At 36.1% G+C, this 27,371-nt stretch overlaps 1 protein-coding gene across 1 annotated transcript; it reads right to left on the bottom strand.

The window, feature by feature from the left end:
- Positions 1 to 4,640: 4,640 nt before the first annotated feature.
- LOC149813297 (small ribosomal subunit protein eS4-like) lies at positions 4,641 to 24,524 on the bottom strand. Its single transcript, XM_089992224.1, has 5 exons — positions 24,429 to 24,524; positions 6,132 to 6,209; positions 5,856 to 6,036; positions 5,647 to 5,744; positions 4,641 to 5,338 (listed from the first exon to the last, which is right to left on the bottom strand). Exons 1-5 carry the CDS (start codon positions 24,429 to 24,431, stop codon positions 4,907 to 4,909), a joined length of 792 nt encoding a protein of 263 aa, XP_089848350.1. The 5' UTR covers positions 24,432 to 24,524; the 3' UTR covers positions 4,641 to 4,906.
- Positions 24,525 to 27,371: the final 2,847 nt, after the last annotated feature.

The following is a 27,371-nucleotide window of genomic DNA, read 5'->3' as shown; positions in this document are numbered from 1 at the left end:
ACTAAATAAATTATAAATAACAAATATATGAGGTCCGATCGATGAGATGCTCAAGCATTGGAGAGGGGGAGTTGTTCGATCATCGTTGGTTGTAGATTTTGAACCTTACTTTGGTTGGGTGGTCCTCCTGATATATATATATATATATATATATATATATATATATATATATATATATATATATATATATATATATATAGAGAGAGAGAGAGAGAGAGAGAGAGAGAGAGAGAATCTCGTAAGTGTTCGATGTTATGTCAAGTGAGCGCATGCCCATTTGAATTAAAACCGCCTTTAGCGGTAATCGTTGACCACCACTAAAGCTAATTTTTGGCCAATGAATTAATGGCGATCAAGCATAATTCAATGCTCGTTCGAGGATTGCCCGTTTGATGATACAGATTTTCCTACACACACACACAATATATATATATATATATATGCTTCCTCTCCTATATAATTTACTAACAAAAAATGATCGTACTGTCCTTGCAAAATGGCATGCTTCCAAAAATACCTACCAAATTGACAAAATCACCCACACATCCAAAATCTTTGATTCTTGACATTTGTAGAACATTTTTTCCTTCGTATATGTGAACCTGCTAAGGTTCATGAGATATATAGGTACACTGTAGGAAGTTTAAACCTTCGATAAAAAAGCTATCACTTGCAAATATTTGCAAATATAGTACAACTACCTTCATAAATACACTACCTTAAGCAAATACTCCTAAAGAAGCTCCACAAATTTGTGTTGACATTCGTAGTCACCTGTTGCGAATGTCTTTGACATTCTCACTCTGATTTGACCTTCACAAATACAGTGCGACCTTTGAAAATATAATATAACCTTCACAAGAAAACTTGTAAAGCTCCTTTAACTAAATACTCATCACTTACATTTGCAAATGCATGTTGACATTCACAAATACATGTTGTGAATGTCGTCACTCATGTGTGAACATTCTCGTTACATTTGCAAGATGATTCACGAGCATCTTTTATATATGTTGATCTTCTTACCTCATTTGCGGACTTATCGAACATTAGCATGTTGGACATGAAATTCACAAATTTTCTCAAGACTTTAATGTGATTTTTTTTATTTTTTGTGAATCTTCATATGAGCATTAAATGTGACAATTGTTTTTTCAAAAGCATTGGTTTGCATTATGAGGTTATTTTGCTTAAACTATGGTTTTGTGGTCCCCAATCCATTTTTTCACAATTGTCTTTCTCCAACAAAATTTTGCAGCGCTATTGCTTGCTCTCTATCATGCGGCGACACTTAATCGCTGAATTTTTGAACATCAAAGACATTATTGGTAACGAGATATTCTGGTAAGCACATCTTGAACGACTAAATCAATTATTTTTTGAAATTTTTGGCATGAATCAGTTATTTTTTGAAACATTTGTATGAATCGATTATTTTGTGAATAATTGCATGGTTCTCAAGTTATGTTTGCATGTTCAATAGTTTATCCTATTTTTTTGCTTGTTTAATTCATTTTCATGTGAGTTTCTATTTCTAGTTTTGTTTCTTTAATTTAGTAAGATGTTCATTTTCATGTGGTTGTGGTAATTAGCTTTAAACTACAGAAAATTTGTATTTAGTGCATCCACTCCACTTAGACATTGTTACATTTGTGTATAGTGTTGGCACTTATATTTTGATTTCTTAGATCATTGGGATAAATGCGGATATAAAAAAATAGGATTTTAATGTTTAGTCCTCATGTTCATGTTTCATTTAGCACAGTGCCCATTTTGTAGGTTTCCATTTTTCTTAGTTGCATTAACTTTATGAAAAGTAGAAAGATAATTAGTTGGGTGCATGGTAAAATTGTTAATTTTTACTATTTACCTAATTACATACATTAATTTTATGAGAACTATAAAGATAATTAATTGGGTTACTGCTTGTTTACCATTGACATCATTGTCTTTGATAGAATGTGGAAGAGATTTAGCATGTCTATGATGTTGCATTACCATGCATGCATCCATCTTGAACAAATGGGTTTGGTTTGGGCCCAAACGACACACTGAACATTAGCCCATTGGGCCAATGAGCCAGGTCATGGCTCACTTTCTAATTCCCAGCCCCCTTTAAGAACTGGGCCTAAACCCGGCCTACTACTAAATGGGACAGGTCGTTTTCAGGCCGGGTCATGCTGAAAGCCCGACGGGCTGAGCTCTAAACTGGCTTGGGCCAGGCCGATCCAATGCCCACCCCTGTGTTGAATGAAAAGGTTCCAAGTACATCAAGGAAGTGCTGCTATGCCTCCTTCACGGGGATGGATGGTTGGTTGTAGTGCTGTTGTATGCATCAGGGCACAGGGAGTAGTGTATAAATCGTCCTCAATTGGGTCCAAGGAATCAACCAGTGATACTTTTTATTCCAAGTCTACACAGATCAGGTTGACCGACACCTCGTCAATCTTGATTCCTTTCAATAGAAAACAACAATTAATGGATTCAATTAATTAAAAGGTTCTACTAAAGAGAATTAATGTCAATGTGTAGTACACATACTGCTTATGTTGTGGATCAATGGATCATTAGCATGGGTTAGTCCAACGAGTTTAGGACCAAATCTAACAACTCTTGGGCTCAACCAAGACCAAGTTTCATTCAGCAAACCTTCTTGTTAATGGCATGCTTACACCAAAGTTTTAAGGGCTGAAAGACTGAAACTTCAGCTGAAATTCCTAGTCTATCATAAGCACCCTTGTCTCGGATCGGATTTTTGGTGGATAACCTGGGTGCACCATGAATCAATTCGGAATCTTTGGCTGCGCTGTTCTTCTGACCAAACAATGACCAAGGATGAGTCTGGCTGAGAGACAATTGAGCCGAGCTGGCTTTAGATCTGATCACAACTGAGTTAGTGTTGCCTTGACTCTGTGTTCTTTCATTAGTCAATCGGCTTATGGACTTACTGAGACAACTCAGCATGATTACCAATGTTCAAGTTTTTGACCTGTTTTACTAAATCTAATGTTGTCTACAACACTATGTAAGTCGAATGGGAAGTGGCCATTCCAACGATACACGGCTGCATAACATAACATGTAAGAACCTGCCCTTGGGAGAAGGACAACAATTTCAACAATATAGGAAGGATAAAATGTGGTAAATAACTAATCTGCCAGATTGTCACATTCTTTGAGAATGAGGACAAAAATTTAATATTTGACTAATAAAACATTCTCTAACAAGTGAAAACAGCGGATTTGCTGACCGCGTCAAGAAATCTTGGATTGAAAACCATTTGCATGCACACAAGGCCATGGACAAAAGGACAAACTTCCCTATGAACAGGCATACGGATTAGATTTCTATTGGGGAAATGACTAGGGGATATTCTCCTTTATCACATAATTAAAATGGCCTAATATATCTTTTGTCTTTTTTGTTTTAACATCATCCAATTATAATTTAGTCTTACTGAAAATCCAGCCTGAGGTATGGGTGAAGATGATGCCAGGACTTAGTCAGTTGCTTTAAGTCAGCCGATGGCGCTGCCTTGTTTGGTTGCATAACCTATTGGTCAAAACTGGATTCTACATTTTTCCTTGCACCATCTAAATGAACCATGACTTCATCCTGAAGTTCCTCAAGCCCGACCTGATTTGCAGTGGATCTAGTTTTGGACCAGGAACAATTAGAGTTAGCCTTGAGCCTGCATCAGATAAGAACTGCTGGATATTCCCAGGCCCGAATGTGAACACAGACCGATACCTGAACATGCTCCCAGCACTGGGTGGGGCTATAATCAGACACATACAACTATTTTCAGTCACACAGCAGCACAGAACCCTGTTCACTGCCGTTGGTTATTGAAATCACTGGTGCTAGCATATATTCACAAGGGATTTCAGCAAACTCCAGACAATTGAAACTTTTCCAGTGATGTTTAGAGGATAGGTAGACTGGAAACTGGTATGACTGAGGGCTCAACCAACCCAGCAGAGCTAATAATCAGAACGTTATTATATTGTGCAGTGGAGCTGGCATTTGAACACTGGCGGTCTGTTTTTGATATTATGCTGCACGAAAGACAATCATCGGCTATCTTCAGACCAACTTTTGAGCTCCATCAGGCCCTCAACTTTTTTCAGGCCTCTCTATCTGATGTCTGCGGCTGACGCTTTTTCTGCCGCACCGCTAGAGTGATTGGAGAGAGAGAGATTAATAAAATGGGTAAGGAAAAACAATTTAATGAAGGTAAAATTGGTAATGTTTAGAACTTACTGATTACCAACAATACTTAGGAGAAAGATAATTACAAATGCATTTAAATATCTGAAGATAAAACTTATGAATTTAAATAAGCAATTTCTCTGAGTAGATTTTGAATTACAAAGAAAAATGGTTACGTTTTTAAATAACCCTTAATGACAAATAACGGCATGGAATAATTGAAATTTTGAGGAATTACATAGCCCAAAAAAAGAAAAGGTAGACCTCATGATCATAATCAGTAGACCTGTTTAAACATTTTTTTCCAATAAACTTTGAAATTTGAAGAAATAAATGATTTTTTTAAGTTTTTTTTAACATCGAAAAACCATCTTTTTTTGTTACTGTAATTTTAGTGGCTCGACAGAAAGAAATGATAACATAACGGACTTCACAATCCTTATACATGTAAGCCTAGAACCAAACAAAATTTCAACAATTCAACAGAAGTTTGCAAGGAATGAAATAGAACCAAAATATTCATGCAACACTCACTACAAAAAATCATCCAAAATTAACAACTTCAACATAGTTAATCCCACACTAAGGGAAAATCCTCAACCACTTTCTTAAAGAGAAATAGAAACTAAAGAAATGTCACAAAACGGCCTTCTTGATTTAATTCAGCATACTTCAATCGCCTGATTCAAAATACTTACGCTGCAGCCACTGCGGACGCATTCCTTTTTCTGGCTTCCTCAATGATTGAGAGCTTGATACCCTTACCTTTGGGCAAGGACACCCAGGGTTTAGTTCCCTTCCCTATGGTGAACACATTACCAAGCCGTGTTGCAAATTCATGTCCTGCAGCATCTTGAACATGGATAATTTCGAAGCTTCCCTTATGCTTTTCACGGTTCTTAATCACCCCGATCCGACCACGATTTCTACCACCGGTCACCATCACAACATTTCCAACATCAAACTTGATAAAGTCAACTATTTTGTTTGTTTCAATATCCAGTTTAATGGTGTCATTAGCTTTGATAAGAGGATCTGGATACCGAATAGTTCGGCCATCATAGGTGTTCAGGTATGGAATACCCTTTTGTCCAAACTGAACTGATCTGACTTTGCAAAGCTTGAACTGCAAGGGCAGAAGAATTGCTTCAGATGGCTAAATAGGCAGAATGAATCTGATATTACATGACACACATATGGCAAATTAACTACATACATATATGGGGAAAGAACAGCTGCCAGACTATAAAATTTCCAGTATTGCCACGAAAACATAAGGTATTCTAGCCCTAGTTCACTAGATAAAATCCAACAAAATGCAACTGGTTCGGCATGTTCTAATGTGTCATATGAAACGATAAAATATCATCAGAAATATATCACAACAGTGGCCAGAAGCAGATGCAATCTTCCGTAGCATAAAGATATAGATACCTTTGCCTCTTCATCTTTTATAGATTGCAAGCGGAAGCGACCCTTCGTATCGTAGAGAAGCCGATAATTCTCATTTACTTTTGGAATGGACACAACATCTGCAAGCAATGCCAGAAAAAGCAAGGTTTTAAACTGCTCGGTTGATGAAAGATAAAAAGTACAACTCCCCATATAATTTTTTAGGAAAAAGCAAAAGTAATAAAACGTACCCATAAATCCACAAGGATACTTTTGATCAGTTCGTACTTTTCCATCTACAGTCACAAGCCGCTGCATCAGGATTGAGACAACATCACGATATGTTAAGGCATATTTTAGTTTGTTTCGTATAATGAGTATCAAAGGTAAGCATTCACGACTCTTGTGTGGCCCAGAAGATGGTTTGGGTGCCTACAAAATACAAACGTGAGTTAATTAGAAGTGAATGTATAGATAAAAAAATATTAGTTAAATAGTTTTCAAAGTGGCAACTGCAGTGTACTTACAAACGCTCCACCCAATTTGTCAAGCATCCAATGTTTGGGAGCATTGAGCCTCTTCAAATGCTTCTTCAACCCTCGTGCCTAAAGTGTAAAACACAGTTTCGATAGTTAAATTTGTTAAGAAAATGGGGAACCCACCGAAAAAAGAGACAATTACACCATTTATACAGCTGGACAAATATAATAAAATAAGTTTGAAGTAATTTCACTTGTACAACAACAAAATCGTGTATGTGGAATTGTCAAGCAAAGCAACTTGCCACCTATGTCAAATGGACATGGACACAAAGGCAGAATCAAACGCACAAGGGATGATAGTTCACTATTTGTAAAAATTAAAACAGGACACACACACACACACACACACACACACACACACATATATATATATATATATACACACAAGAAGATGTATTGTTGGATGCGTTGGGCATCAAACGAGGTCGGATGCGCCCAGTACATCCACACATACTTTTTTTGTGTTTTTCGACTTTTAGACTGCCGCTAAAGGTCGAAAAAACACAAAAACAGTGTGCTGCTGATCGCGCATGCGATCATCTTGTTTGTCCGATTTAGCATTGGACAGTTTGGGTGTTTGACAATAAACCTCTCTCTCTCTCTCTCTCGATATATATATATATATATATCGAGAGAGAGAGGTGTGTGTAGGTCCTAAATAGTCTTATCTCATAAACTGTCCTAAAGGGAAAGGCATATGCATTATACGCAACTGAACTCACAAATGTAAAAAATAAGCTTTAGATGATGTATATTGTATACTTTTCATGTTTTTTAGAATAGACATTGAGGGGTTACCCCGAATTATATTAAAGAAGATAAATCAGTTACATGAGATCTGTCCACAACGGAAGCCAATCTGGTGGCTTATCCTTCCAATACAATGAATTGCATGAACATAAAAATGAAAGGACAAAACCCATAGCCAACAGAGGATCCTTATGAAAGAAACCTGAGGAAATAATTTGAGAGTGAAGCTACAGCAGGAGATGCTAGAGGGTCTTCACATGCAGCTAACAGCATACAACACCATTTCCTATTATTCAAATACACCTTCACCTATGTCACAAGGATTCGGCCAGCCGGGTGCCGCACCCTCATCAACGCGACCTGGGTGCGGCACCCAATGCTGTCAAACCGACCCTGGGTGCAGTCAACGCACCCAGGGTCTTAAGTGTCTAATTTTGTACTTTAAAAAAAATCCGGAAGAGGGGGATTAGGGCAAAAAAATCCCCCCCCCCCCTTCCCGACCCTGATGCCTTCTCTTCTCTGTCTCCAACCCAACGGCACGGCGACTCCGACGCGGCGATTCCAGCACGGCGAGGTATGTCTTCATTCTCTCTCTCTCAATCTCTCTCCCCTCGTCTCTCTCTCTCTCTCTCTCTCTCTCTTCTCAGCTAAGCCCCCAACCCCCTCTCTCTGTGTACCTCTCTCTCAATCCTCGGAGCGGCCTGTAGAACCACTGGTGAAGAGGCTTGAGTTCCTAACTTGTCAGTTTCTTTATGATGGACATTTTAGCTTACGGATCAATAATACACAGGCCATGACTGCATCATTTGTCCTAAGATACTGATGTCTCAAGCATGCATCTGAAAAAATGTGGAGCCCAAGTCCAATTTCAAAAGGCAGACCAGCTTAGTCAATGGAACTAGACCCATGTTTTGTGTAACCTGAGCTTTTCTCCTCTACCTTAGTCCACATGATTTTATATGACACGCAACCTCTTTCAAACTAAGGTGATATCCATCCGGAGTAGTGACTAAACGAGTTGAGAAACATGTCAACTGTTTATATATATATATATATATATATATATATATATATATATATATATATATATATATATATATATCCTCCCGCACCCCCGCACCCAAAGTTTTGTTTGAAGTGCCACATCGCCGCACCCGCACCTATGTGACATAGACTTTCACTCTTGTCTCTGCTGAAACTTCCGTAAAACGTGTAATGAAGTATGTGAATGAATCAAGAATGCAAATGCATTCACAATGTCCAACAATGAACTTGGCACAAAGGCACACAAAGAGGAAATCCACTAAGGGATAATACGAAAAGGCCTTACAAGAAGGCTACAGTACACATAAAAAGAATATACCCTTTTTATTAAAAGAGGAGCTCAAAAAGTCATACAAAGCACAAGGAGGAGTGCCCCTATTTATACACTCAAGGGACCACAAGGGGGATCCCAATATGTGGCTTAAAAAAGGAAAAATACAGAAAAAAGAAAAGAAGAAAAATAAATACCCCTTTAAGATTTGTTGGAGAGACATGGATATTTGTCCAAGTGTGTCCTTGAGATCCATTGATTGGAGGAGAAGGATTCATGTGGAAGACCCAGAATGATTTTCTTTTTTGGTTCATATCGCCGACCCCAATTGTTTTGGGATGAAGGCGTAGTTGTTGTTTGTTGTTGTTGTTGTGTCCTTGAGATCCCCACTTTTGCCTTCATCTTCTTTAGTGAAGGATTCCTCAATGGAAGCCACCTTAGGCTTGAAAGTCCCATTCAATTTTGGGCATGCGGGTTTGATATGTCCGTCCCGGCTCATAACAATGATGACATATAATCATCTTCCTTCCACCATTCCCTTGTTTATTAAAATGGAGAGGTTTGTATGTCTTAACATGATTGTTGGGTTTAGATACGACAAGAACTTCATCCACACTTTTACTCATGCCATGTCGAGTCTCTTCTTGAGTAATTTCGGCAATGACATCCTCTAATGGAGGAAGAGTGAATCTATGGAGTGAGGATCTTACTTGTTCAAATTCGGGACGAAGCTCAAATAAAAATTGAAACAATCTATCTTGTTCCATTTGTTTTTGTCTAAGCTCTATATCCTCCATAGCCACTCATTTAGGCTCTAAAAGAGCCAATTCATCCCACAAAGAGTTTAGAGAACTATAGTAATCTTGGATGCTCATATCCCCTTGTTTTGTAGTTCTAACTTTCTCTTGCAAAAAATAGGCTCTTGCAAGATCTTTTTGGGTACACGTACCCTTCATAAAAAACCAAGCTTCATTGGCTCGACGAAATTTTGCAATATTTGCACATACCTTGAGTTCAACGTTGTTCATAAACCATGCTAGGATTTTTGCATTGTTGCTTTCCCAATCCTCCATTTATCGTTGATGGTCTTCAATTGCTTTGAGGCGAGCATCTCACTCAAGAGCTTTTTCTTGACCTCCTTCAATCTTTATGAGCTTAAGTTGGGGTTCCAGAACGATCCCCATTACATAACCCCAAAGCTTCTTTCCTTTGAAATTATTTTTCATTGCGGATGCCCACATCATGTAATTTTTTCCATTGAGCTTAAATGATAGGTCGATCTTGGTCTTCATTGCTTTAACAAGAAAATATATAAAAGAAGTGGGGAGAGACAAGATTTCACCTTGGAAGAATCGGATGGCTTGATACCATGTAATGAAGTATGTGAATGAATCAAGAATGCAAATGCATTCACAGTGTCCAACAATGGACTTGGCACAAAGGCACACAAAGAGAAAATCCACTAAGGAATAATACAAAAAGGCCTTACAAGAAGGCTACACATAAAAAAGAATGTACTCTTTTTATTAAAAGAGGAGCTCAAAAAGTCATACAAAGCACAAGGGGGAGTGTCCCTATTTATAGACTCAAGGGACCACAAGGGGGCTCCCAATATGTTGCTTAAAAAAAAGAAAAAAGGAAAAATACAAAAAAAAGAAAAGGAGAAAAATAAATACCCCTATCGGGTATTATGTGAAAAGACCATAATACCCCTATCAGGTATTATGGTGTATTTGAAGGAATATATATATATATATATATCGATGCATATGTTAACAAAACATTCACAACACATATCTTCAATCATCACCCTAGCCTGCTATCTTCTACAACCCCCAATGAAATAAAATTTATCCTTATCATAAACAGCAAATCCCTGTAGGAGACGCAATCTGAAACACCATACCCCTGTATACTTTTCATGTTTGAAAGTGCTCTTAGAACAATAAAAAAATCAATGGCTTGTATTGCAATAAACTTGATAATGAAAAATCAGATTTTCTAGTTAATATGATTTGGTCAAAAACATGACTTTTAGCAAATGAACAATGATAAACACACTGCAGATTTAGATTAAGCAAAATAACTGTAACTATGTTTTTTCATGGCATTTTTGTAATATATTTAATTTAAAATTTAGTTGTACAAAATTTTCCTTTATATAAATGTTTTTCTTATGAACTTTCAAATAAATAAAAGATTTGTATTGTAAGGATTTTTTGTGATTAAATTTTTGCACACAAGTAAAGGTGACATGATGAAATGAAGAGACAAATAATGTGTTGAATCTGTTTTTATTCATCTCTCTCAATTTTTAACACACTTAATACAAAGTTGACCATGTCCACACACATCAGGGCATGCCCAACATCATATTACACATTGAACAATACTTGGAGGAACACCTTGCATTTGGGGGTATCCCATGACATAACTTGCAACCCATGTTACATGGACACGGTCCTTAGTTGTCAAAAGCGGTGCGGGCTAGATGCAGGGTTACCGCCTAGGGCTTATGGGTCTAGGTAGTAAGGCTCTATTTTTTTTCGGACTAGGCCGTGGAGAAATGGTTGTCATTATCTTTTGTTATTTTTTCTCTTCTTTTTTTTGCTTTTTCTTCTTCTTCCACCTACCCCAAACCCTTTCTTTTTTCTTCTATCCTTTTCTTCTTGTTCTTTTTTTCACCTTCTTTCCTTTTTACCTTCTTTTTTTATCTTCTTTTCTTCTTCCTCCTTTTGCCCCTCCACCTTCTCTATTTCCACCTCTTCCTCTTATACTTGTCTTTTTCTTCTTTTTCCCCTTTTTCTTTTTCCTTTTTTCCTTCTTTTGGAAATTTCCTTCTTTTTTCTTCCTCCTCTCGCCCCTCCACTCTCTTCTTTTTTTCTTCCTTTTCTTCTTTTTTTCTTCCTTTTCTTCTTCTTTTTCTTTTTTCTTCTCTTTTCCTTCTTTTCTTCCTTTTTCCTTCAGTTTTATTTTTGTTCATGTATACCCATGTTTTTCACACACAGAGACATATATATAGAGAGAGAGATACATTATACAACATAGATACGATTTATGTTCAATGATATGCAATTTTCCAAATTTTATGATATTTTACATTGAATTACACTCGTATGCTTAATTCATAATTACCATGATATATTTGTTAATTTAACTATTTATCAAGGTTGCGTTACTATAAAAAAACTGATACAATACGATATATCGTGCAATATAGGTGTGGCGCACTTAAAAAAGGGCCGAAACATTTTTTTTCATTTTTGGGTTTTAAATACCTCTTGAGTGTCGACTCCCTCATTTGTGTAGAGGCCATTAGAGGGGTATTCGTGCACCTTAAGACTCATGAGAGCGATTTGACGGCTGATCTGTGCGTAAAGAAGAGGGTTTTTGCGGTTTTATCAAGTAAGAGTGTATTTTCACCATTTTCTCTCAAGAAAGTGGGTTAAGGTAAAAAAAACTACTCTTTGCTTTTTATTGAGCTTTTTTGGGGGAAGATGGTATCAAATGATCATAGCAATGGGGCACTCGAATAATGAGTGAAACCCGATTGAAAATCAAGTACAACTATCGCTATATTGTTATTTCGAGTGGTATCTCTCGGTTGAAGCATCATTTAGCAGGGACACATCTAAATGTTGCAACTTGCAAGTCAAAGTCTCTGTCGGATGTTATGAAATGACAATGTCAGCAATTACTTACTGGTTTGAAAGAAAAAAGACAAAAAAAGATATAAGGCAAAAATGAGGTGTGCGCAGCCCTAGGAGTAGGGATGCACATGAGCCGAATTCTAGCCAAGCCTAGGTTGTTCGAACTCGGCTCGGTGCAAAATATTTTTGTCCAAGATCGACTCAAGCTCGAAGCCGAGCTTGAATGATTTTGTTTGAATTCGGCTCGGTTCCGAGCTTCAAGGCATTACCAAAAAATATATTTTTTAAAGATACTGTTGATGGTGGGTTTTGAACCCTAACCTCTCTCAAGTTTCCCAAGTGACCCACCACTAAGCCAAAGCATATATTTTAGTCATTGACACTGAAAATAATATATATATATACTAAAAGTACTCTATATTAACAACAAGAAAAGTGAAAAACGGGATTTAAACTACGAGCCTTTTGATAAAAACCCAACGGCCTACCCATTAGGCTAACAATAACTTGTTGAATAGAATTGCAAATATTATATATATATATATAATTGTATCCGAGCCTTATCGAGCCTACCAAGATTTATCGAGCCCGGTAGGCTGATCAAGCTTGGCTCGTTTACTCGTCCGAGCCTTAGAACCATGTTTAAGCTCGGCTCATTTAAAGCATGGACGAGCTTCGAGCCGGCTCAGTTCATTGTGCATCCTTACCTAGGAAGACAAAGATAAACCATCTACTTTTGATCTTACAGCCCCTAGCGTAGTATCAAAAGTAAAAAGTTTTGCAGCAAAGGAGAAAGGTGTGGCTGATGTTAGTAGTAGTGTCGCGAGCACAAAAATAAGAGAAAGAGAAGTAGATGGGAGTTCTTCAAGAGGAGGTAGTAGTAGAGGCTCTATTAGGAGCTCTTTCCCTTTTAGAACTGCACCCCTAGGGAGCAACCCGACATTCGTACTGCTATGACTCAATATTTAGTCGAGCAGGCGAATGTCGCAATTGGGAAATGGTTTTATGATGTCTGCATTTCTTTCAATGAAGCAAAATTATTTCATTTTCATGTCATGGCAGATGCCATAACCAGCCATAACCAGTATTAGGCTTGGATACAAGATGCCTTCGTATCATGCTTTGAGAGAAAATTTTAGATGCTAATGTAAATGAAGTGAAGTGAAGGCATATTGTGATGATATGAGACAGCCATGGAGAGAGCCTGGGTGTAACATCATGGCAGATAGGTGGACAGACAGAAAGTCAAGAACTTTGATAAATTTTCTTTGTCAATTGCCCCAAAGAAACTATGTTTTTAAAATCAATTGATTTGTCTGATACGCACAAAACAAAAGATAGTATCGTTAAGAGTTTTTTAAGAGGTTGTGGAAGAGGTTAAACCTTAAAGCATTGTATAGTTCATTACTGATAATGCATCGAATTATAGGGCAGCAGGTAAATAACTAACAAAAAATTATGGGTTATTATTTTGGACCCCATGTACTAACCATTGCATAGACCTCTTGCTTGAGGACATTTGCAGCATGGATGAGATACGACATACAGTTGAATGCTGCCAAAAATTATAAAATTTATTTATAATCATGCATGGATTTTGAGTTTAATGAGAAAGTATACTAATGGTATTGAGTTGATTCATAGCGTATTAACTAGATTTGCTACTAATTTTTGCAGTGCAGAGTCTTGTAAAAAATAGAAGTGCACTTAAAAAGATGTTTTCTTCAGATGAGTGGTATGCATATCCCCATTCAAAAAAACTCCAAGAGAAATTGTAGATATTCTATTTAGAAGTGAATTTTGAGATTCACGTGTTAGGTTATTGAAAATAAGTATACCTTTGGTGAAGGTGCCTCGATTGGTTGACAGCGAAGACAAACTAGCTAAGACTTATCTCTATGAGGCCATAGATAAAGTAAAAGAGGTTATTAGAGATAATTTAAATAGAAAAAAAATTGTATTTGCCTATATGCAACATTAGGGGTGGCAATTGGGTCGGGTTGGCGGGTCAACATGTTAGCAGGCGGGTAAACAGGTTGACAGGAGGGTTAGCGGGTCGGGTTCGAGTAAACAGGTTGGCGGACGGGTCGGGGTCGAGTAAACGGGTTGACCGCCCGCCTAATCCGTTTATTAAACGGGTAACCCGTTTAATAAACGGGTTAGGCGGGTCGACCCGTTTACGACACGAACCCGTTTAAGCCAAACCCGGCTAAGAAGTGGGTTGGCGGGTCGGGTTGGCAGGTCGTGTCAGATTTTGTCACCCCTATGCAACATCATTGACCATAAGTAGACTAGGCAGCTTCATCAACCTCTTCATGTTGCAGCGTATTATTTAAATCTTGCATTTAGATATTATCCTACATTTAAGATGGGTAGAGAAGTCAACAAAAGTCTCTTGGATTGCATTGAAAGGTTGAATGTTGGTTATAGCATTCAAGATCGGATTCATAAGGAAATGAATATTTACGACAATGCATTGTATGATATAGAAAGACTTGCAGCAATGTGAAACCGTACCACAATGCACCCAGGTAATTTATTTGTCTATTTCAGTTTCAGTTTCATTTCAGTTTCATTTCAGTTTCATTTCATTTCATTTCATTTCATTTCATTTCATTTCATTTCATTTCATTTCATTTCATTTCATTTCATTTCATTTCAGCTTCAGCTTCAGCTTCAGCTTCAGCTTCAGCTTCAGCTTCAGCTTCAGCTTCAGCTTCAGCTTCAGCTTCAGCTTCAGCTTCAGCTTCAGATTCAGATTCAGATTCAGATTCAGATTCAGATTCAGATTCAGATTCAGATTCAGATTCAGATTCAGATTCAGATTTCGATTTCGATTTCAATTTCATATTGTTATTTAGTTATGATGTTGTGTATAATTGTATGATTTGTATTAGTTATTGTCTTATTGATTTCTCATTGTCTTGTTATTTTCATACATGTGGTGGAGTAGGTTTGGAAGTGATGTTCCAAACCTAAGAGCTTTTGCTATTTGCATCTTAGGTCATGCAGTACAAGTGGATGCAAAAGAAATTGGAGCATCTTTGAGCAAATTTATACAAAGCGAAAAAATAGATTAGAGAACAAAAGAGTCAATGACCTCATGTACATTCGCTACAACTTACGACTAAGGCAAAGGTAATTTTAAAATTATAAATTTTATTTGTCATATTCATGTGTTATTTAATTTTAATATTTTTTATGCATACAAAACACAACTAATTTTAAATTTTCATGTTATCTTTTACGCAAATACAAAAGTTGTCATCAAGAAGGCACAAAAAACAATTTGATCACATCAATTAAGAAAACTTTGATATATTGGATGAATGGTTTCAAGAAGAAGCAAACCTCATAAATGAAGAGGACATTCAATGAACAAACGTGGAGGGAGCTTAGGACGTAGATGACAAAGACCCTAAGAATATTGGAGATGATTTGAATGTTGAAGAAGGAGAAGAAGAAGATAATGACAATGATGATGATGATTGATGGTATACTTAAAAACTTGGTCATGTATTATAATTTGTAACGGTTAAGTATTCATAAACTTAGTTTTTTTGCTTTTTGATGAATCTTGTGGCATGTTCTTATTTCTTAATTGAAGATATTACTATTGTTCTTGTGAGTTTTGATGATTGATGATGTATTGTTACGTATCTCATAGAGACATAAATGTTTCACATGGGATTTTATGGTTGCATTTTGTGCATTTCATCATTTGTTGTGCGTTATGATATTTTAGATTTTTTGCTATTTTTTAGAATTTTTAATTTTTCAAAATTTATGATTTTTGATACAATATGATACGCATCTTATTTTGGTCCCGAACGATACGGGTTAGGATATGATACATACAACCTTGATATTTATTGTAATGTTTATGCTTTTATTAATAGTTGGTCCCGCCTAGGTCTCGACTAGCCTTTTTTGGGGTCATCTGCCTAGGCGTCGACTAGCGCTTTTGACAACGTTGACCGAGTTCATTTTTATCCTTTTTCTAGTATTAAAAACACACACAAAAGAGGGGAGGTGGTTTAAGGGCATGACTCCCCTCCCCTCTTCCTCTCGATGCTCTTCTCCTCCTTGCTTATTCCCTCTATTCTCTTCCCCTAGGGCGAGGTCCTTTGTACCTTGAGGTGCAGGCTATGTCACATGGGTGCGGGTGCGGTGATGTGTCACTTTAAAAAAACTTGGGTGCAGGAGGGTATATATATAAAATTTTATATATATATATATATATATAATTTTTAAGTTTTAATAGAGAAAAAAGAGGCATTGGAAAGAGATTGAAAGAGATAGAGAGACGAGGAGAGAGAGAGATTGAAGGAGAGAATGCGTACTCGGGTTGGAGATGAAGAGGAGACATCGCCGGACGGTCGTAGCTCGTAGTCGCGCCGGCGTCGGGGCCAGGAGACGGGTCGCAACGTCGGGGTCTGGAGGAGAGGGCAAATTTTTTTTGCCCTAATCCTCCTCTCAACCCATTTCATCGGGCTCTTTTTTTTTAAAGTCCAAAACTTGGACATTTAGGGTCGGATTGATCGCACTGGGTGCCGCACACGCACGCACACCCGCGTCGCATCGACGCGGGTGCGACACTTGGTTGGCTGAATCCCTATGACATAGGGCGCAAGTAAATAACGCAAAAGCCCCAAGGCACACGCCTTATGGGTTATAAGGCGTACGCCTTAGAGCGAGGCATGCCTTAGTCAAATGGGGGTCAAAGTCCCCATTTGACCACGATTTTGGGGCTCATAGTGTCGGGCTTCTTGCCCCTCCCTCTTTCTTGCCTCTCGACTTTCCCTCTCTCTCTCTCTGCATCTCGACTCTCCCTCTTTCTTGCCTCTCGTCTCTCCCTCACTCTCTGCATCTCAACTCCCCCCCTTCTCTCTCACCTCTAGACTCTCCCTCTCTCTCTCGCGTCTAGTCTCTAAGAAGAAGCGGAAGAAAAAATAACAAAAGAAGAAGAAGAACTCAACTCTCTTGCTTTTCCAACAGGTGCTAAACAGTCTTATCTTATAAGTATTTTTATGTTAGTTGGGACGGAATTGCAAGGATAAATACAATTTCCCTACCTGAGTTGTCACAAACACATGCTTCTTGTAATTATATCAGTCCAGTTTCTAGGAAATCATGCTATTCTTGTGAAGCATTTTTTTTTTGTCATCTTTGGGCATGTCCTCTTAGTATTGATGATTTTTTTTCAATGCTGCTGCTGCTGTCTATCTAGAAGAGTAGATAGGCCTTAGATGCAATCTAAATACTTGGCTGTGGTTGACATTGCTTTATTATGCTTTGATTGTAGACATTCTTGTTCTTTTGTTGTTTGTTTTTAAGTGCAATGCAACTATGTTTTTTTTTGTTGATCCATCCTTTTGATCTCATATATTTGGTTATATGTTTATCTCCTGGTAGCATGATCTCCCATGTATGGCAAGTGACAGCAGCAATAAATACATAATATTCATGAAAAATGCCTAAACTAATACATGTTTCCTGCTAAGTAAGATATAGAGGATATTTGTAAGTTCATTTGCTACTTATGAGTATATCTGTATTTGTAGATATTTTTAAATGTTTTTTAAAGTTAAAAAAAATTGAGGTTACGCTTTACTCCTCAAGGCTTGTGCCTCGCTTCAGTTTTCGGAGTGCTATGCTAGGTCTCAACGCTTTTCACAACATTGAACATAATATTTAATTTGTGTGCGAGTGTACTGTGTGTTAAGATGTATGTATATAATGTATACATATTATATATATATATATATATATTTAATATTGTAATATATATATACATTATATATATATATTTGTTTATCACTGTAATAGGAGTATTTTCATCTTTTCCTTGTAATAGGTTCTGTCCTCTAGGGACAAATTTTTCTTTTTTCTTTATTTTTATTTTTGTATTGTCTTTATCCCAAAGACCAAAGATATTAAGGTCTTTTGTTCTCAAGAGTCATTGGAAGCATCCCAGCCACTATATTTATAACCGTTGAGAGCTCCCAACGACTCTATGGTTGCTCCCTTTTGGGTCTTTCTTTGTGTATATAAGGGACATCTTGTCTCCATAATGCTTCTCTTATGCATTTATGCTCAATAAAGATAAATATTTTTAAGTTTTGTGTTTTTTCTATTTAGTTCTTTAATGTTTTATATGCACTTAGTGTTGTTGTTGTTGTTGTCCTTTGTTGGTTATTGTATTGTCCCATAGTGGACTTGTGCTTATGCACATTGTGATTGTGATCTTGTAAACCCTTAGTGGCATTGGTTTGTGCTTGTGTACTTTTGTGATTGTGATCTAGTAAGCCCTTAGTAGCATTGTTTTTGCATTTTCCGTTATTTCAATACATTATTTACAATATAAAGTGATTATAATCGTTCGTACACACAATCTAGTAGAAAACACCTTTTTTGTATATGTGATCTATATCATAGTCAACAATATCGTTCAAGGATTTTTCTTGGCAAGGGTATTTCTCGAAGAGATTTTCATAAGTTGGAAAATCTCGGGAGTTTACAAATATAAAAAATGAAAAAAGATAAGAAAATAATAGTCTTGCATGATTTTTCTTTCAAAATATAAAGAAATAAGTTTTAGAAGGTTTTAAAATATAAAAGAAACAAAAAATAAAAAAAAGCATGCTTAAAATATTAAAAATGAGTTTTTCTCAAAGATATCGTGATATTTTAAGTATTGGCGATATTTTGAAAATATCATAATAAATTGCAAATAATATAGGTTGACTTCATATCACTGATATTATCGTGATATTTTCAAAATATCGATGATATAGGTGACACTGATCTATATAGTTTCTTTAGTAGAAAACGGATTTTGGATCATGTTCTTATAACATTTAGGGTGTGTTTGACCGAATTAGAGATCCTCAAACCTGGATCTCTCTCTGTCTCCCTTTATTTCAAGGATCCCATGTTTGGGAGCCTCGGATCTTTGGCATGAGCCTCCACTGCATTAACCAACACGATGTCAGCTCAGATATGAGGCGTTCAAATGCACCATTAAGGTAGTTGATGTAACTTTTCGAGAAAGTATTTTAAAAAGGTTTTTTCAATGAAAATTGTTTGTGTAAATCGTGCACCAAATTTCAATTTTCAGCTTTAACTCGAACACAAGGAATGTGTTTAAACCCACGCAATTACAATATTTATTGCCTTGAATAAAAATAATTAAAATATACTACCCTCTGTGGGGGGGCTAAAAAATAAACAAGCCTTATTCCAAACCAACTTAAAATAAATGACCTGCTAGACCTAAAAAAATAAAATAAAGAAAAGTAAAAATTGCAGAGTTTCTTTTCCCTCTATACCTTAAAAAATAAAATAAAATAAGTAAAAATTACAGAGTTTCTTTTTCTCGCGATCTAGCCTTCTTCTCGTAAAACGTGCACGACTCTTCGCTTTCGCACTCTAATCCTTCAAAGTGATCTCACCTGCAAAACAGAAAAGAACAAAAAAACAAACCGAAAGGAACAATTTCTAAAAACAAATGTTAGTTGTATAAAAACAAGGAACAATAATTAAAACTAAATACTCTAAGTTTCTAACAAACTAACTCAAGTGTAACAAATTAATATTCTAACTACAAAATGAATTGAAATTGACTCTACCTAACTGATTAAAATCAAAGAAACAAGTCAGATCTAAACTAGCAATTTAAAATTAACTCAAGCAATGAACTAATGTTGAATTAAATTAACTAATTAATAACTAAAATATGAACTCAAACAACTAATTAATCATAAAACTAGCATGCTCTAACTATGAACGACAGCTACCGCAGCTAACTCATAACAAAAATGTTGGCCGAGAGAAACGGATCTGCGTGAATCACGCTCGATCGTGATAAATGCTGACAGTGTTTGGTTCATGCACTTGTTGATTTTGAGTATATATATTAAAAAAAATGTTGAACAGATTACCACGTTAAATCGTTATCAACGATTTACGTTAATCAGGTTGAAACCTGTCCAACAATCACGTTGAATACGTTGCAATCTTACCGAAGACGCTGCATTCAATCAGGCCATTGCAAGTTATCGTAAACTAATTTTTTTGAACAAAAGATGTGCAGTCCTTGAATCCGATTGAATCAAAATGATAGAAGATCGGGATTCAAAAACTCATGCTAACTTTGATCTATTGCAAACCGCGTGGTCAGATCACGTTGATGATATGCGTGACCTGATTCACGCGTGATCTGCTGGACGACGTTTAAAAAAAATCAAATATTGCAAATCAAAAATCTATGTGCGATCGAGCACTTCATGTCGGACATTGGCTGTGTCACAAAACTGATATGCGTGAATGCACAGATCGGTTTCTGACCTCCAAAAAAAACACCGTTGCGTTTTCTAACTAGAACATTAACGAAAATAAAAAGACAATTATTATACGATGCAAAATATTATTATTATTATTATTATTATTATTTTCTAATGTGCAGAAAACAAAAACATGAAATCAACGAATCTAAATGAACCAATAATACTGAAAATATAATATGATGTATGCAATAAATCTAACTATCTATGAATCTAATAAAGAGATGGGGGAGAAGAAGCATACTTGGCAGCTCACTTCTGATGGAGGGATTAAGAAGAAGAGCGGTCCTCAGTTGAAATCGGGCGCATACCACCACCCTCCGACGATGTGGAGAAAAAGAAGCCGACGACGACAAGGAAAGAAAGGAAGAAGAAGAAGAAAAAAAAAATAGGGGTAGGGACTGGCTGGAGAAGAAGGAGAAGAGAGAGAGAGAGGATGTGAGGGGGCGTGAATTCCAATGTGGAAGATGTCCCTCTCAACCTCTAATGAGACTATTTATAAAAAAACTAGGGTTCAACCTTGTTTTAAAAAAAATTCTAAAAGACCCCACAAATTTTTAAGAAATTCAAAAGACTTCCTTTTTCAAAAACTATTTAAAAAACTGTTAAAAAAGTTATATTTCCAAAAAATCTCAAATGGGTTCACATTGCACAATTTTTTGTCTTTTTGAAATATACGAAGTGTCATGCCAAAATTCGATTAAACATGGGTATTTAGCCTTGTTTCACATATAATCATGACCTTGAAATAGATATAATATGCATAAAAATTATGCATGATCAAATAAATAGTCTCATTAGAGGTTGAGAGGGGCGTCTTCCACATTGCAATTCACACCCCCTCACATCCTCTCTCTCTTCTCTCTCTCTTCTCCAGCAAGTCTCTTCTCCCTATTTTTCTTTTTTTTCTTCTTTATTTCTCTCCTCATCGTCGTTGGCTTCTTATTCTCCCCATCGTCGGAGGGTAGTGGTACGCACTCGATTTCAACAGATGACCACTCTTCTCAATCCCTCCATCGGAAGCAAACTGCCAGGTATGCTTCTTCTCCCCCACCTCTTTATTAGATTCATAGATAGTTAGATTTATTGCATATATTGTATTATATTTTCAGTATTATTGGTTCATTTAGATTCGTTGATTTCATGTTTTTTTCTGTACATAAGAAAATAATAATAATAATATATTGCATTGTATAATAGTTGTCTTTTTATTTTCATTAATGTTCTAGTTAGAAAACGCAACACTGTTTTTTTTTGGAGGTCAGAAACCGATCTGTGCATTCACGCATATCAGTTTTGTGACAGCCAATGTCCGACGTGAAGTGTTGGGTTGCGCACAGATTTTTGATTTGCAATATTTGATTTTTTTTAAACATCATCCAACAGATCATGCGTGAATCAAGTCACGCATATCATCAACGTGATCGGACCACGCGGTTTGCAATAGATCAGAGTTAGTGTGAGTTTTCAAATCTTGATCTTATATTATTTTGATTCAATCGGATTCAAGGACTGCACATCTTCTGTTCAAAAAAATCGGTTTACGATAACTTGCAATGGCTTGATTGAATGCAGTGTCTTCGGTAAGATTGGAACGCATTCAGTGTGATTGTTGGGCAGGTTTCAACCTGATTAACATAAATCGTTGATCATGATTTAACGTGGTAATCTGTTCAACATTTTTTTAATATATATACTCAAAAATCAACAGGTGCATGAACCAAACATTGTCAGCATTAATCACGATCCAACGTGATTCACGAAGATCAATTTCTCTCGGCTAACATTTTTGTTATGAGTTAGCTGTGGTAGCAGTCATTCACAGTTAGAGCATGTTAGTTTTACACTTAATTAGTTGTTTGAGTTTATATTTTAGTTATTAATTAGTTAATTTAATTCAACATTAGTTCATTGCTTGAGTTAATTTTAAATTGCTAGTTTAGATCTGACTTGTTTCTTTGATTCTAATTAGTTAGTCAGAGTCAGTTTTAATTCATTTTATAGTTAGAATATTAATTTATTACACTTGAGTTAGTTGTTAGATCAAAGTAATTAGTTTGATAGAGTATTTAGTTTTAATTATTGTTCCTTGTTTTTATACAACTAACATTTGTTTTTAGAAATTTTTTCTTTCGGCTTGTTTCTGTGTTCTTTTGGTGGGATCACTTTGAAGGATAAGAGTGCAATAGCGAAGGGTCATGAACGTTTTACGAGAAAAATGCTAGATCGTGAGAAAAAGAAGCCCTGCAATTTTTACTTTTCTTTATTTTATTTTTTTAGAGTCAGAGGGTCAGGCCTGTTTATTTTTTAGCCCCCCACAGAGGGTAATACATTTCAGTTATTTAATTACTTTTATTCAAGGCAATAAAAATTGTAATTGCATGGGGTACAAAAGTTGTTAAATATGTTCTTTGTGTTCGACCCAGACTTCACCACTAGTGTGAGCCGAAAATTGGAATTTGGTGCACGGTTTACACAAACAATTTTCATTGAAAAACCGTTTTTAAAATACTTTTTCGAAAAGTTGCATCGGTAGTTTTTTTAAGGCTTCAAAAATCAACATCCAACAATGTACCAAAAATTCATGTTTCAAAAATCATATTTAACATAAAAAAAACGTTCAAAGTGTCAACCCTAGCAAACAAACCATGTTGAACACATTTATGAAGTCAGATTGAGCAAGTATAACTTGCATCTATAATTTTCCAACTAGATTTTACATACAATAGACAGTAGCAATATATATATATAAGCAGTCGTAATATACCCTACCCGTACTCGATGGGCTTTTTTCGAAAATCTGACCTTATGGATGTGCTCTGCATGATCGATTCACTAGAAATTAACTCTTGGATCATGCATTTTGGATAAAAAAAAATGGTTTTTGGAGCCTCAAAAGTTTAAAAAATTATAGACCATTGACTTTGGAACCTTATAAAACCTATCCACACATCGGAATCAAATGATCCAAGACCCGATTCCTATGAAAACAAGCATGTAGAACACATTTATAAGGTTATAATTTTGAAAAAACACCAAAATTTATTAAAAAACCCTATCTGGTACAGGTCAGGCATGGATGGAGTCGGGTAGATTCACATTTTTCCAATGTTTGAGGGCACAATGTCCATCACACACACACTGTGCCACTGAAAAGCCCTTTAGTGGTGGGTGTAACGCCATTAAGTTCCTTTTTGTGCACTAAAAAAGGCACTGCATCCGTCCGCCTGTTCGTGCAAATATATATATATATATATATATATATATATATATATATATATATATATATATATATCCTCAAGCTCGGCTGATTGCCAAACAAGCTCAGCACTGGGTTCAATTATAGCTAGGATTGTTAATCAAGTCAATCAAAGTGAACCATTAATAAACTCTGGCTAAAGCTGACAGCAAGCATTTCAGCACATTGTTCAGTCGTACAAACGGCCTCAATGCCAAATATCCACCTATTCGTATTATCATATTGATATTTCACAGATAGAATATTTGTCAATTACAATAACTTACTATCCATTAGTCACTGATAAGAGCCAACCTGACATAGATTTGCTTATTGCAAACATAATAAAGATCTAATCCCCTCTATGCTCAATGAACTTAACATAAAGTTTTTCTCAATCACATAAAACACACCGCATTTGATGGTGAATCGACGAACCCACTCACTAACAGCTTCCATGTCGGAAGCTTAAGAAAACGTACATTTTTTTAGCCAAAAGCAGATGATAGACTAGAGATGAAAGACATGATTCCAATCCAATTTCAATGTTGAGTATGACATAGTGATCGTGTTAGGGCAAGAATCAGCTTCACCACCCACCCAATAATATGTAATTCAAAATTATGAAGCCCTTCGGAACACAAGCAGCCGATCTGCAGATTCCCTCAAAGCTATGACATCAAATTCAGAACAAAATACAGTTCAACCATATAGAAGCTCAAATGCTTCATACAAAATTACCCGATCTAACAACAAAACCAAATAATGCACATGGAAAAAAAGTAAAAAAAAAATTGAAAGCAAAATCCTAAAACCCTAAACCTGATTCATAGAAAGTCCTGATTTATTTATGCCGTAAGCACCATGACGTAATCTATTGAAAGATCGGCAACCGAAGATCCTCTCGGATTACGAAAGCAGCAAATGAGCACATAGTGCGAACAAAATACATGTTAAAGTAGAGAGAGAGAGAGAGGTGCGGACCATTTTGGCTCAGTGAAGTGGAGGACTCTGCAACTCCTCGTCCTCCTTTCCGCTGCTGCTCCTTGTCGTCGTCGACCTCCTCCTCCTCTGTCAGAAAGCTTAGCGTTGTAAGTCCTGGGGTTTAAATATTTTTGGGGTGGAAACCCTACCCCTGGAGATGGGCGGACCCGATCTAAAGATGGCCTGAAAAGCGAGAACGAGCACGGGTTGAGGTTGGGGCGATCCGACCTGGACCGACTCCTTGCCTATATAAAAAAAAATACGTGGATACGAGGACACGTGACGCAAATTCGAAATTTTATTAAGGAATAGGATACGGATTTATTTTTAATTAATAAAAACTATTTTTTATATTTGAATAGTAAATTATGTTTTTATTAAATAATAATACTATTTTTTAAATAATATCCGTACATGTTAGTGTCCATGTTGGCGTGTCCGAGAATTTATGCTCGTGTCACTAGGGACACCCATCCAAAATGACATGCCGTGTGACATCCTAGCTTCTCTGCGCTCTCGCATCACAAACTGTACGACCCGATACATGACTCGAGTTCAACACGCAAGTTGAATTTTTTTTTTGTTATAAAATAGCATAAGGTGACAGGATTTTTTGAATTTTTAATCAATAAAAATTATGTTTTTATATTTTAATATATAACATTTGTTTTTATTAAAATCTTATTAAAAATTATTAAACAGTATTTAAAATGATAAGGTAATGAATGTACATGTGAGTGTGTCTGAGCATCTTCCACTCGTGTCACTGATACCTAAACCTAAGATTTTTATAGGTTTTTGCAAATCTAACCCGGCCAGGTTCATTTGCTTAGAATCGAATCCACTGAGATCAAGAAATATGATTTTGCACTCTTGAATATCTACAACCATTGACGATCCAACTACTCCTCTTATCCGATACTTGACCATATCATCAATCAAACCTCATATATTTGGTTTTTATAATTTATTTAGTAAGAAATACGCTTTATATAGATATTTTTCAAAATGTAAAAAATTGACTGCTCACAATGCATTTAAAACTTTATAATGCAAGTATTGTGGGCTATTGGTTTTTAGCACTTTCAAAAACACATTTAAACATTGGAAATTTATAATCTAAAACATGTCACTCTCACAAGTCTGATCGATGAAAAATTAGATCATTAGAGAAGGAACACCATCATTTATCGTAGATTTTGAACCTTCTTTTGGTTGGACCATCTAAGATATATATATAGAGAGAGATTATGTTATGCATGTAGGTTTTTTAAAGGTTTAAAAGAAATATCGGTCTAAGATTTTATTAAATATTCAAGGATTAAAAATTCAACTACCACTTTCACACACACACACATATATATATATATATATAGAGAGAGAGAAGGTGATAGTTGCACAACCCTTAGGTGTGCAGCTACATTGGAACGCTGCTGGCCATCTATCAAAAGGCATGTGTGTTCCGTCGAGTCCTTCTTCATGTTTTTTTTATTGTGGCCATCCATCATGCCCTATAATGGATGACCACACACATCGGGGACAGCGTCCCCGGAATTTTTTTTGAGGTAAAATAAAAAATGGCTATAATTATTAATAAAAATCTATTTCATATGTTCAAATCAAACTATCTGCTGCAGTCTTTTTCAATCTCAACATAAAGTTCTTAAACATTATCTAATGGCAATATATAACACTGGTGCGATAATTTGAAGTTCATAACAATGCATAAATTTTATTTAAGACAAAATAAATCAAAATAAGAAAGTACCAACTAAAATGGGCCCCGATGGTTACTCGCAGCATAAAATTCATCTATAAGAGAATCTATAACTAAAGTCATAGTATATTCTCGTTTGATGTACAATGTCATACAGTCAGCAAGAACACCGTCGTCCATTTTGTTACGAATTTCCGTCTTCACACGCTTCATCACTCAGAATGCTCATTCTGTAGTGGTCGTAGAAACTGGTAATGTCAATACAAGACGAAATAATCTATTTAGCATGACATAACTTTTTGACCTTCCACTTGCAACCAACTTTTGATACAAATCAGGTAGAGTAGGTACTTGAAATCGAGGATCAGAAACCACATCAATCTGATAATGTTGTAACTCTGTTTTCAAGTAAAATATATCTTGTGGTGTAAAATCTTGAGGATAGAACTTCTCTGCAAGCTTGCAAATATCAGTTATATTAAAGGATTCAAATGAGTTTCTAGGATCCAATGTCGCACTGAGAGAAAGAAGTTCGACTGATGTGTCATTAAATCTAGTATTTAACTCTACCAACAAGAAATCTATAGCTTTATTGAAAACATCAAAATGATAGTGATGCTCAGCTGAGGGATACTCACGACCACGGGATCGACCAACCATATATGAACTACTGAAGTCAGGTAGGCAAATATCATTTGTTGAACAAAATGATGTAACCTCTTGAAGGAATTTTTCCCAACCATCTTCTCTCAAAGCTTGAAGCACAGTCTTTGTAGTGTAGACAAATCTCATAGCAATCAAGATATCTTGATTTTTCTTTTGAAGGGTCTGACATAGAATATCAGTAACTGCAAATATTCGATTCATCAAATGCAAGACAAATACAAATTCAAAACTTATAATGCAAGTGTATGCACCATCAATTTCAGCCTCAGATCTAGCACTTGGAGAATTTTCAATCAGGCACTCAAATACTTTACATGTTGCAACGTACATATCCATCAAGCTCTTTACAAATTCATAATGAGAACTCCAACGAGTAGCTCCAACTCTATGCAAGTTCCCAATCTGATTAGCCCCACTTTCTGTCGACCGTTCTCCAATTTCTAACAAATGCTCAATTTCTTTTCTATGTGCAGCTTTCAACTCACCAACACGCTTAGGCGAAGAAGTAATAATGTTAACAACATTATCCAAATGAGAAAAGAATTGCCAAATGTCACGAA

This window comes from Nuphar pumila, chromosome 16 (assembly GCF_984573655.1).
Source record: "Nuphar pumila chromosome 16, dmNupPumi1.hap1.1, whole genome shotgun sequence".
NCBI classification, from domain to species: Eukaryota; Viridiplantae; Streptophyta; class Magnoliopsida; order Nymphaeales; family Nymphaeaceae; genus Nuphar; species Nuphar pumila.
Note: the sequence above shows the minus strand (reverse complement) of the source record. Positions and strands in the feature narration are given on the sequence as shown.